We start from the raw sequence: 13618 nt of genomic DNA on the forward strand, positions 1-13618 counted from the left end.
TGCAAATTATATGTGCGGCTGTTGATGAAGCGTGTGCGCACGCTCAACAACAGTCAAGACAGTCAGAGGAGAGGTGTTTTTTTGCGATATGGAAGTCTCCCTAAGCCTTTGGCTGCGGCTCCACTCTCAGAATCAGCCGTGAAGTGATTAGTATTTTATTGATGAGCTCCTGAAGTGGCAAGTGTGGGAAATTGGATCTTTGATCTCCTGGAGTTTGGGAAATATATCCTGAGCGTGTGGAGCTCTCCAGGTAAAACACCCCCAGCCCCCACCCCCCACCCCAGCACCAGCAGCACTGTGATGCACACAGACGCACATGTATACATACGGGCATGTCGTTTGTGGGGGCTATTCCTCCCCTTCTCCAAAACACATATTTGTTTTGGATGTTTTCACTGAGAGTCTACACGGTGATTACAGATGTTCATTAACAAAATTGGGTATTTGTTTTAAACTTTAACCAATCACTTTGATATGCTAATTACAGTGTAATTTAATTTGAGCCCTGTAATGATGATGCTGTTATTATGGACATAAATGATGCAGTTAAGCTGAGAGTAATCTCATTTGCATACTGTACATGCCAGTAAATTAAGCCCTTTCCTGCGTTGCTTCAGCTTTAATTTTCCACTCCTTTTCACACAGCATCCCTCAGCCCCTGTGCCTAATAGCAAGCCGGCTTGTTTGATGTGGAGAGCCGCTTCCTCACAGTAAATCTAGTCACAATATGTTATACATAAAGGCTCTCATTATAACTCTAAGTGCCCTTTTAAGAAGTTGGTATTAATAAGCAGGCTGGCTTTTCATGCTTTGTAGTGATACACAAAAACAGTTTTGTCCCTCACCATAATCATCTTCAGGATTCTTTAATCTGCATCTGAGAAATAAAAGCTATCATGCTTGTAATAATGATGTGCCCAGGAATACTTAAAGAGCCCTAATCAGATTGTATATGTCCTCCACTATGTGCTGATCAGACATATCTTCAAATAGGTGATTTTATTTTGATATTCCTACTTTGAAAAAAAAAAAAAGGAAAGATGAAGGGCGTTTGGATGTGTTTCTATCCTTGCATAAAAAACTAATTGACAAATATTGCCCTGTTGTATGTTTAGCACAAATAATTTGGATTCATTTCTTTGTACAAATGTTATTTGATGTCTGTATGAAAGAGCCACATTTGTGACAGAGGGACGCGGCCGGCCTTGATAAAAGCTCCTGTGTCTTCATTAGAGAAGCAGCACCTCATGGTGTCTGATTGTCTGATGTTTGCAGGGAGAAGGTAAACATGTTTGTCATACGGCGCTGTATTTATGCTGCTCAAACATGCGAGGTAGGCCGCGGTGAATGTTAAGGACTTTGGCTCGGCGCACGTCTGAACGTCTCAGTGAAACGTGCAGCCTCACAATGGTCTGAACTTGCCCTGCTTGCAAACAATAGTCCAGCTCCCCCTTTTTTTGCATTTGGAAGGAGGGTTAGAAGGCTGTTTTATGGACTTCAACACTGACAACACAATTGCCCTTCACTGAGAATGCGCCTCCATTTTGTGCCATAAAGAATATTATTTTTCTGCCAGCCAATTTTCTCTGTTAGTCTCTAATTGGCTACATAAATCTCGGCCGTTGAGGGTGAGAAATGTTGCGGTGTCACACAGTGTAATCTTCACCCTTATTTACCAATTCATTAAGATTCATTGATGCAGGATCGGTGAGAGGAAATGACAACATAAATCAGGCCTCCAACATAATGACCCTAATCAGTTGGGAATTGCAGAAAATGTCATGATGAACTATGTCCTTGTATTAGTGCCACTGTACATTGTCATTGTGCTGCTTTATGAGTGGGACGCATCATCCTGACATGGGCTGTATTTAACAAAAAAGAGTTGTTAAAACCTGATTCTATTAAAAGGAAGAAATTCATGTAGGGTCTTCTGCTATTTAGCCGTTTGCCCTTTATCTTCAATTTAACTGCTTGATGGAGCTCCCTTCCTTTTTAACCCTTGCTGTCCTCTCTCTGGGAAGCCATAACATGCTTCTTAGGCTTAAATGACCCCTGTCGTGGCACGTTGAGGAAGAACGTCTCCATGAGGAGGAGTGGGGGGACTCAGTGGGTAAGGCCACACCCATAATAACGACAGCCAATCACACGTCAAAGAGCCGACTGCGTACGTTTCATGAACAGAGAACTTGGTCAATTTTAAGCAGCGGTTGAAGGAATGACAGTTGTGAGTAACTATTTAAACAAAATAGTCACTCCATTACCGTGCCATTATTTGTGTGTAAAGGTTAATGACTGTCTGGGAAATCAATAGCTTAACTTAATCTCTTTGTGAGTAACTCTAAACAAGAGAGGTTGGAGACATGCACCCGCTGTGCGTTTTTGTCTGCAGAGGAACATTTAACACCGTCAAGATTTTTTTAAATAGCAGGGGTTTGACCAGACCATGCTTTCTTCCACTTATCGTGCATGGTACTGAGAGTGGAAATGTAATAAATGGATGTAGCACAGCTGATGACTTACTCAGTGGTAATTAGCAGCTTACTTTGTCTTTAGAGCTGTGGTTTACCACAGGTCTGTGTTTTAGAGCTGGGCGATATATCGAGTTTTTAAAAAATATCGATATATTTTTATACGAGATATAAGATGTGACAATATCCTTTATATCGATATAGTCTATGTTACGTTATAATTATACTTGCGGAGCCGCAAGTTTGCCTCTCTTTCGTCCACTTTCGTCTTTACGCAACGTTACTCGGCCTCGCCTCTCCTTCACTGAACACAACTCCCCCTCCTCCCCCATCGCTTCACCTGCAGGAAGCGACAAGATGGACACGGCAAATCCGTTAACGAGTTACTGCGCATCGCCCCGTGCGTGGGGCTGGACGGCGTCAACGTGTTAGCTAGCTAACCACGCTAACGAGCTAACCACGCTAACGCCATGCAGCCCAGAGGTGCTGCACGGACTAAAATCCTTTCATTTTCTCAAAAGTTGACAGCGCGCCTTATGTATGAATTCTGGTTGTGCTTGATGGCCGCGCACCGATTTTATGTGGAACACGGCGCTCAGCAATCTGTCACAAATGTTTGAGTACGACTTTGGTAAGCTACGGAGCTGCAGCGCTTGATGGATTGTCGGAGCATTACGGCTGAGCCTCGCGGAGTGATACGTACTGTGCTTCAACGTAATATTACCCTACTGTGTATAAGGACCATTAATGGCACCTGTTAAGAGACGTGGTTGCGAAGCGGATTTCAAACTCCAGGTTGTCAGTCACGCAGTACAAGTTGGGAACAGAGCAGCTGTGAAATCTGTCCTTGTTATAGTGCTCGTCTTTTAGTTTACATTTTGACTGCACATTTGTGAGCTTTTTGTTATGCACAAAAACAACATTGTTTTCTTTTATTTATGGAGCATTATTATTTAATAAATGCTCATAATTTATTTTTGAGTAAATTTTATGTACTTCTGCTCTATGTTAATAAAAGTGCCTGTGTGACATCTGGGACACAGCTTTGACTAAGAACTCTCTTTTTGTTCTTACTTTATGGCTTTAAAAAAAATATATCGAGATATATATCTTATATCGCCATCCAGCTAAAAAATATCGAGATATGAATTTTGGGTCATATCGCCCAGCCCTACTGTGTTTGCGATTTCACAGAACTGCAAAGCTTTTACCAAAAAATGATTAAGCTCATGTTGTCAGACGACAAAGGAAGCGTGCACTTTGATGAGTTGACACCTGCCACCCCCAAAAGGCAGCAATGCTAATAATATTTTCCTTTCTTTGCATAGGCACACAATATTAATTAGACAAGTTCGTTAAGGCTAACCTCAGTTTTCCCAGGAAAATCTATGTGACACATTTGGGAGCAGCACATTGGGAGCAGCCCTTACATGGATTCTAGTAAAAATGATTAAAAATGTATGACACACTTTAAGTAATGTTAAAACAATAAGTGCTTTTGCAACTCCCGTAGGACGCTGATAGATTCGTGTTTTTCTTTGGGTTTTTTTGTGTTTGACACATCTAATTGGTAAGACGAGCTTGAGGGCAGCAGTGCTTGCTTTTTTTCCCCCTTCCATTGAGCCCGTGGTCAGAAAAAGCAGCCCCTCGTCTCCTGGTGTCTGTCCTCTCGCTGTAGTGTTAATGGGCATAAGCCACATGTGAGCGAGATTATCAAAGTCAAATGAAGGAGAGTCGCTGAGAAAATGTGTGGCGTACCACTCCTAAAAGAGGCTCCACATCCCAGAATTACTATTCCATTCATGCACAACCAGATTTAAACTCATTAGATTTCTCTATTTACTTAGTCTCCATCGGCCCTAGTTGCACTAAAAATATCATGGCCTGCCTTACTTTGGCACATTCCGTCATTGTCTCTGCACAGCAGGCCGTTGCACAGAGGTGTTTCTCACATGGCTCCATGCAAAGGAGACAAACGGCTTTGTGTGTTTTCTGAAATTGCGGATCTACTCAGCTTCGCTACTGGAATCTGCCTTTTTGCGCCCTGCTTGTTGTTAATTTATCTGCACTTGTAGCGTGTTAATACTCGGATGTTCGCGTGAATCATCCTAGTCACCTCTGCTTGCGGTGTAGTAATAGGTTTGGATCTAAACTTTCATGCTTGAGAATTCTATTGTAGTCACCCCGAGGTGATATAAATATGTGTTTTGATCATATTTTATGGCTTCCTCTCATGGGGCTAGCAGTTTTTTAGGGGGACTAAATTATATCAGTAGGGGAAGTGCAGGGGGAAAAGACACCAGGGGATCCTGGGTGAGGAAGCCTTGTTGGATGGCTTCATCTCAGCACAGGGCTCTAGACTAACTTTTTGACATGGGCGCACCGGTACGCCTAACTTTAAAAATTTAGGCGTACCGGCACAAAAGTTAGGCGCACTCAAATTTTTCAACCGCATCGCTTAACACCGCAGTTTTACATGTGCACTTTCTTTGGGGGGGGAAGTCCATACAGACAATATTAATTTCTAAATTATTAACTAACAAACTTGTGCTTAAAGTGCTTTGTCAATATTGTAGAAAATGTTAAAAACTTAATCATCATCTTGGCCTCCTCTGACGACCTGTTTGCTGCTGTCTGCTGCTGAAAGGCCGTGGGGAGAGGGGACACTTGGGCAGTGCATTTATTGCAGCATATAATGTGTTTTCTGGATACACTGTGCTTTTTCAGCATTCAAATATTGATGGCACCGTGTCAGAGCACTGGCTATGAATTTCAGACAGATCAGGCCTTAACTTAACAAAAAAGTTATCAATAGTTCTTTTCATCTTTTCTTATTACCCACAGCTACAGTACATCCACTTCTCTCAGGCCTAGGCTGCTCACTAGGGCTGAGTATCATCACTGATTTCTATAATCCATTCAATTCCGGTTCTCAAAGTCCTGATTTGATTCAATTTAGCCTCAGACAGTCAGAAATATTATAATTCTGATCATTTATCAGTACTGATACACATGAGACTTCATCAGAATTGTGAAAATCACAGCAGATGCCTTTGTGTGAAAGTAACTGAGAATAAAACACAGGAAAACATGAAGGAGATTTTCCCTGGTCTGGCTTTTTATAGCAGATAACCTTAAAAATATTCTGCAATTTTGCATAATTTTAAGAAATTTAAATTTCTTCAGTATTGAACAGCAGAAATTAGGCTTTCTTGTCCGAGGTCATTTAAGTGAAAAAAGAAAAAGCGCTGTAAACAACGGTAGACTGGTGGGTAATAAGCGAATGAATAATGCAGAAAACAGATTTGAGACGGGAAACTGTTCTTGAAGTACAGAGAGAGAGAGAGCTGTGCAGGAAGTGTGATTTTTATCGTGGTGGAAGCAAAACAGCAAAAGTCAGAGGGAATTCATGACGACATTGATCAAATGTGAAGCGCAGTTTGCTGCTTCTTTTGCTGCAGGCTCGGTGAATTTTGGTTGGAGAGAGGCAAAACCTGCAGCTCAGAATCAGCGCAAAAAGACGTAAACACAGCGCGGACCCGAAGAATCGCTAAGCTCCGACAGCGTGTCCGTGTTCGGGCCTTCGGGTGAGAAAGCCGAGAAAGACGAAGCTGATTCTGATGTGTTGGGTCCGCTCCGTGTTTAGGTCTTTGTGTGGAATCCGTTAATGAATTGATATCGCTTTATTCAAGCTACTCACCTCTCTCTTCCACCTGCACTTTCAACTGGACCACGGCCAATCAGAGAGGTCCCGCCCCTGACTATCTCTGATTGGTTTAGTCCACGATAGGGGCATAATGTGTGTCTGTTGTTGACCACACGGAGAGTTACAGAGATTTTTTTTTTGTTACCCGAACAGTTGGTCGCACCTGTGCGACCAAATATTTATTTTTAGTCGCACCACTGAAAAATTTGGTCGCATTTGCGACCAAATTGGTCGCACTCTAGAGCCCTGCAGCAGATGGCAAGTTGTTGTATGCATGAAAAATTAATGGTCAAGGTGATGTGCTGCTTGAAAGTCCCCGCTATACATTATCTACTGTGTATAATCACTTATTTGTGGGCAATTACATTTTTGATGTAGCAGGCAGACTAAGTCATAATCTTACTATTCAAGTCACACATAAATCAAGTAATCAAAACCAGGCGCTGTGATTTATGAAGGATAACATCTTTTCTTGCTCAGTTCCACCTAATTCCTTCTTTGTTGTTTTTCTCTCCATGCCCTGGTGTAGTGAGTGCCATCTCTGGGAGCCCTCAGACTTCCTTTGTTATTTCCACAAACCCGGTTACTGAATAATTGAATGAGGTAAATGTTTAACATGTTTTTACAAGTTCCTCGCTGTGCTGTTGTGAAGCGCCACTGTTTGTTGGGCCTGGAAGAAACACACGATTGCTTTGCTTGACAATGATGTGTTTCCATAGGAGACCACCCCCATGGCTGCCCACCCCGCCCGTCACCCCCATCTTGTTCTCATTCACGGTGGCTTGCGAGCAGCTGCAACACGCCAGCCTAATGCGTCTCGAAATGTCAGAAGAATGACTTTTTGTTTATCTTGACTTTTGCCTCGCTGTTTATTCTAGTCAAAGCTGCGTTTGCATCGACCTTGATTCCCTAAAGCCTCGCCCCTCCTTCTCCCCTCCTAGAACCTGTTTACACTCTGCCTGCCCCTAGTGTCACCTAGGAAATTGGCTGATCATTTCACCTGGTTAATATTAAATGGCTCCTGCAAGGAGATGTGTTTGTTCATAAACACAAACCCCTGCTCCTCGTGTTTACTGTAGCCATGGCAGCAATCACTTATTAAACAAACAGCTGCTTTGTTTGCTGGTGTCAGTGGCCTGCTTATACCCTGTACAAGGTCTGGGAAGAACTTCTGTGTCTCTTGTGGAGCAGAAATCTAGGATTTGCAATGGGGGTATTATTTGCAGAAGGGTGGGTGCAGCGTGTTTTACTTCTATATTGTCAGAGAGGTCTGGAGATATGCTTTGCTTATCTGTGACTTGGTTGAAGTGGCTGACAAGATTACACGGTTGTTTGGTCTGACTGTGAAGTCTCCTTTGGCAGAATGTCACCACGGCCGTTCGTTTCTCTCAGAAGAGGAGCGGCAACTGGATCCACCTTCAGGCTTTGTGACTGAGGTGGTTCTGCTGTGTGGAGATGATATGTATGAGGGAGTGGGAGTGCAGTTTGTAAAGCTTGTTGGAATTTAGCCCAATTTCTCCGTGTTGTGTTGTCCAGTGGAATATTTTCAAGAGATACTCAGAGTAGTTTGTTATCAGTGATGAGGGCTGCGATAATGGATTATTTAACATGCAGCTTGTGTTTGTCTTTCGACTTTTCCCTCACATCAGGAGCCAAAATACAGCAAAACACAAGCCTGTTCAGCAACCTTCAGAAGCATTCTGTTGTTGCACCTTTGGTGCACGCCGATGTGTTGTCTAGTCTGGCAACCAAGCTGAACCTAAACAGCTCTAAAGTGAACTTCTCCCTATTGTGTCCTCCTTTGTATGTCATTATCTCCCACCCAAGAAATGTTGTGCTTTTGTTGTGTGCTTCTGTAAACAACATCTGTGTGAGAACTTGGCGAATCGAAGCAGGTGGCTGCCGAGGCTTTGCTGTCATGAGCATTAGAGAAAAACAGAACACGGAGAAGGGTCAGAGCACAGCTGCGCGGACCAGCCCTACCTTGAATCCACCGCTGACTCGTTTGAGCTGTTGAATTCCGGGCAGGCATGACAGGGGGACAGGCATTGGATTTCCATTGTGGTGATGAGCTCTGGCCCGCTGGCTGTTCTTAACCTTCAACCTGTCTGGTCAGGTGGGAGACCCATGTGACTCTTGTTTGTACTGTACTCCCTATGCCATTTGAAGCAGGGAAAACAAAACAAACTGTAAACAAACAGGAACTCTGACCTTTTTTTTATTATCCAGTGTTTGTTCCAAACACTTGTTTTATTTTGCAAGCAACTCCCCCCTAAAGACCAGGCAGGCATCTAATAATCAACAGCACAGCTAGTTCTCTTTGTACAAACTGTTGTTGCCTTGTTTTGATCTCCTGGAATTTCCATTATTTTCATTCTCTTTTGTTTTTTTAAACTTTTTTTCCAGCTCCGAAAAAACTGACATGCTCCATTAATAATAAGAGAGCTTTTCTTTTTCTTTTTTTCCCCTCACGTCTCCTTTTGTGTATTTTATTATGTTGAAATGTTTGTGTTTGGACCACGAATGCATATGTTCTTAAACCGAGTAACTACACCCCATTTAGCATGATGCTTGACCCATAATTACAGTTGAATTTGCACGTGGTGTATAAATGGAACAAATGGAAAAACTTGGAGCTTTTCGAGTCATCGTCATCATCATCGCACACACACACACACACACACACACACACACACACACACACACACACACACACACACACACACACACACAAGGCTTTCCCCAGAGCAAAGTGAAAATAAATACATAGATAAACAAACTCAGGGCCGAGTCACGTGGCCAAGTTGCCCGGGCCTCAGCTGATGATGATGGTGTCCGTGCCTCAGTGCTTCACAGATTAACATTGTTATCAGCACAACTTTCTAATAAGGCTCTTTCCTATCTGCTTGATATTTATGATGGATAATGCCCATTTTCCATTTTCTTTTTTCCCTCCAATTTTTTCACTCATGATATTGCAGCTTTGAATTATTCTGTGCTAAAATTAATGAGAAACTAGATTTATGGGTTTCATTTGTTTGTCAATTCGAAAATTAATTGGGTGTTAATTTTAGCCATCCCCTCATCAGTGCCGGTCGCAAGCATGCGCGCATTACTTTGCATTCATTGTAGCCTTCCTCTCCTTTATTGTGGGTCACTAGTTTTGCATACATTAAAATAGCCCCGCGGCTCATTCTCTTGATTACTTTTGGAGATGCTGTGCATTTGGAAATTTACGCCTTTCCGTTACAATTATGAAAATTTTTGCATGGAATGACAGTGCATGTATAATAGCCATTACCCCCTCCCCCCCTTATGTAGCTTTAGAGAGGGAAAAAAAAAGAAAAAGACAGCTCTTTTTTTCCCGCAAGTGGAAAATATCTTTTATTTGAAAAATAAGTGGGGGTGAATAACGTCAGCACATGGTTTATTTCAAATGGCATTTAATTTTGCCTGAGAATGTGTGTTTCTAATTGGTGTCTCAGAAGGGGAGTTGGTGCAGGCAGGAGCCTGTAGATGGAGTTGTGGCTGGCTGGGTCCCATCCCACAGTATTCCTCTTGCTCACTCCTTGTTTAGAAAATCCCATTATGGAGGGAGGCTGTGCCAGACTGGAAGGGTGAGCCGGGTCAACATCTGTCTGGAGGGAGAGGGGGGCCAGCTCAAGCTCCAGCCCAAAGAACAGGCCCTGTATGCCGGGCCCAAGCTGCTCAGACAGGCCCCTGAGTGTGGGGGCGTTGTGACACACAACTGAACCGGCACAGGCCACAGTGTCAGATGACTCATTCAGTCATGCTTCTTGCGAGGAGGGCTGAGAGGAAATGTAAACTATAATGCTCTTTGGAGTTTGCTTTGTGTTCTGGTACAGTTTTAGCTCCTCTTAGTCCCAAACTGCTGCTGATGATAGTGAGCTACGAGCCTGTCCCTAAAAAAAACTGATTTTGAAAGCGCAGTTCTCCTCACACCACTGTTTATTTTTTTAAATAATCCCATTTCTAGATTATTATCTCACCTCTGCTCTGTAAATATTCTTTTGTGACAAGTTGTCAACCCCAATTTCCTGTCTGTCAGCCTGAGTGTGTGTCCCCTTGGGTGTGTGTCTGCATCTTGTTTAGATGGGATCTCTGGAGACGCTGTGCATGTGTACCTGAGCACATATAAACTCAGACTGGCCTTCCTATTACATGCGTTAAATGCAACACCATAAATCTGCATTTAGTTCCACTTTCACATTCTTTCATGATGAGGCCCAGTGTTTTAAAGGCATTTATTCTGCTTCATATAAATAATTAATCAGCCAAGTTAATTTGCTTCTGCCTGACTTGGTCAGCTTCATTAACTGCCCTAGAATTGGGGGGATAGATGCATTGCAGCAATGAAGCCTGTGACCAGCACACAATAGCTGTAAATCATTCCACTGATTTGAGGAATTCAGGCACAGATATGCACCAGTGTCACTGGCACTTATCCCCAGAGAGACAGAGGGGGTGTGCTGGGATAGATGGCATGTCTGTCTGGCTTTTGTGTATCCAAAAACAAAACTGAGGACATATCTTGTAAGCAAATAGCTGTGTATTCACTGATTGCTGCTGCCATAATTTTACATAAAGCGTGCAGTGGTGCTTAAAACGACTGCCAGTGTTTGTATTTTACCCTTTTCAGTTAGATTAAGTTATGAAAGTCAACATTTTTTTCCAATGCAAAAGGATTTATTTATATTCAGACCTGTGTTTTGGTGTTAATTGAGCACCCCTCAAGGATTTGACTGTTTTCGTTCAGCCTCAGATTGGATGTTTCTCATGGAGATCCTTTGGCAGGCCTCACACAGTCGCTCTGTTTCCCATTAAAAAGCCATTCTGCCGTGGTTCTTCAGGGAGCCATGCAAGTAAATATATCCATTTCCATAGAAAGTGTTTTGTTTTGGAGGTCCAGTGTTTTCTTGGGCTCCTCTGCTCTCACTCAACGCAGGTTGGGTTCCTCTACATGTGTGCCGAACCCCAACCCCTCCACCATGCCCCCCCCCCAGCGCTCTCCATATACCCTATACTGAAGGATACAAACAAAACCCACTTGCTTTTCTCCTGCCCGGTATGGACTTGTCATCTGTAAAGGATCTGCACTGGAAAAAACAAAACAAAGGAGCTGTTCATTACTGTGTTTAGAGGCAGCCTGTGAATGCGTGTGTGTGTGTGTTTGCCTCATTGCATATGCTACACGCAAACAAACAAGACACGGGGAAGCACAAACCAACAGGGAAACCTGCAACAAAAGTGAAATTGTGTGGGAAGAATATGACAGATGTTTATAGTTTGGCCCATAGTTGAAATGCGACCTCATTGCAGTGTGTTTTAACAGCTGCTTCTCTCTGTCTCTGTCCCTGTTTTCTCTTCTTCTGCGCCTTCTCTCAGGTTTTTAAGTCATGATGCAAGAATCTGGGACGGAGGCGACGAGCAACGGCCCAGCCAATGAGAATGGAGGAGCGAGCGTGGAGGGAGTACCCAGAGAGGGGCGACCAAAAAGTGCCGCGCCGTCAGCGGAAGTGACTGCAGCAGATTTCCTGCATCTCCAGCAGCACCAGGTAGACCATTCACACCTGTCTTCACTTTATTAAGCCATGTCAACAGCAGGCCGATCCGCCTCTTAAAGTGCCTCTTAATATTTAATTCCTCCTCAAAGTACATCTAGTTCATAAACACATTATTATTATTATTTATGTATACTGAGGCCCTTTTTGAATATTTAAAAGACGAGGAGTGCTCTTTCTGTGTGATTGTTTGGTTGAAAACGTGTTTATCGTAGCATGCAGCATCTGCATTTCCATCAAATATTTATTATGATGTTCTGACATATTTTAAGTATGTAGGTGCCACAGGATTTTGTAGACAGTTAAGGAACTGTGACATCCAATTGGATGACAGCGTTTTCCTCCGGCTCATTGTAAACACACCTCACACTCACAACTAATGCCACACTCTGCTGTACTAACCAATGAGGTGAGGAGACAGACGCCGGCGTTATCGTCAGTGAAGCCGAAACATTTTCACCATCTCAGACTTGAGGCAAATAGACAAGCTCTTTCTGTTGGTGTCAGCGTTATGTGTGGCACACGACACTGCGTTTAAAGAAACAACACTGAAAAGATCAGTGTGTCTTCTACTATCTTGGTCTTTGCGACAGCACAACTAGGGTTGTTGTCAGGAGCTGTTTGGTGATGATGCACGGCTCTGTGCCGCTGTCTGTTGTCACAGCGCATCCATCAGCATTTTTACAGGGAGGCAAACAAAGCTGTAGCATGGAACAAGAGGGAAATGGCATTGTAACACATAGAGCTGAGCAATAACTCAGTATTATCATTTATCATCTTTGAACACAATCATCACGGTGTTCTGATGCTGTGATATTTGGCTACTGATGAACAGTTCTGTTTTTCGGAAATGATGGGAACATTTTGATAATAGGACAAAATAGCTTAGCCGTTTAAAGAGTCATTGCTTGGCATTTTAGGTGACGTTTAGACATAACATAAATTTTATTGTGAAATTTCAGATGTGTAGCTCAGGTTTCACTTCAGCAGTAAGATGACCAGGGCTTTTGCCAGGAACTTTGTAACACCAGCTATATGCACTTATAGCACTTTCCCCTCGCTATAATGCTAATTGCTGATCATGTGCTAGCACAGGCAGAACAGCAGGGGTACCAGTCTGTAGCTCTGCACACAGGAGAACAGAGATACTGGAGGATTTATTTCCCAGTACCACCGCGAAAGGGGAACTACCATGTATTGATATATCAGAAGGGATGTTTTAATCCATGTAAGCATTGAACAGGTCAAATTAAATGAAGTCATAACGTTTGCATGATTCTTTACTACAAATTTTAACTTGTTTAGCATTTATTTATCTGTAAAATCAGGAACAATAAGTCACTAATTTTACAGGAGCTTTTGGGCTTTGGACTGGCACAACCCTGTAAGGTCACTATTTGTCAGTAGTCATGTTTTTGAATTGTTTAAAAAAAAGTTTGTTTTTTCCCCTTTTTATTGTCGAGTATGGGTGTATGTAAATATAATTAATTGGTCAAACATACACTCAAAGCAAAACAATGCTTTAGGTGTCGTCATCTTAGAAGTGTGGTGCTTGTTTTGGTGCAAGATGCCCCTGTTAATTCCATTTCCTCTTTGTAAGTGGCAGAAGAAGTGTTGATTGTTCAGTAAGTACAAAGGATGAGTCAGTGTGTGTTCTGATTCTCAGCCTTAGTCTGTGAAGCCTTTAGGCCTCTCCAGATCATCCCCACTACCCCAGCTAGACCCCAGGCCCCACCTCCCACCCATCTTTTTTCCAGCTCCGAACGAGCATGTCGTCAGTGAGAAAATCACAGCCATACTGAATTCATTACTGCAGTAGTCACACAAAACCATGGATAAAATTTCAATAACTGCAGGCC

The 13618-nt window shown here is 42.8% G+C and overlaps 1 protein-coding gene across 17 annotated transcripts in view; it reads left to right on the forward strand.

The window, feature by feature from the left end:
- foxp1b (forkhead box P1b) overlaps positions 1-13618 on the forward strand; it is a 151113-nt gene that overhangs the window by 58356 nt on the left and 79139 nt on the right. For 16 of the 17 annotated variants that reach the window (XR_014911695.1, XM_085405693.1, XM_085405692.1 and 13 more), the window contains one exon: positions 11584-11753. Coding sequence is in view for 16 of the 17 variants with exons in the window: in XM_085405693.1 (XP_085261819.1) it covers positions 11595-11753 (159 nt within the window). In the remaining variant the exon portion in view is untranslated. Of the gene's footprint in view, positions 1-6706; positions 6781-11583; positions 11754-13618 lie in introns of all 17 variants that reach the window. The other variant, XM_085405684.1, reaches the window with a different exon arrangement.

The sequence above is a fragment of the Rhamphochromis longiceps genome, linkage group LG5 (genome assembly GCF_057381845.1).
Source record: "Rhamphochromis longiceps isolate RC_006_pf linkage group LG5, R_longiceps_female_GT1.1, whole genome shotgun sequence".
Taxonomy (NCBI): domain Eukaryota; kingdom Metazoa; phylum Chordata; class Actinopteri; order Cichliformes; family Cichlidae; genus Rhamphochromis; species Rhamphochromis longiceps.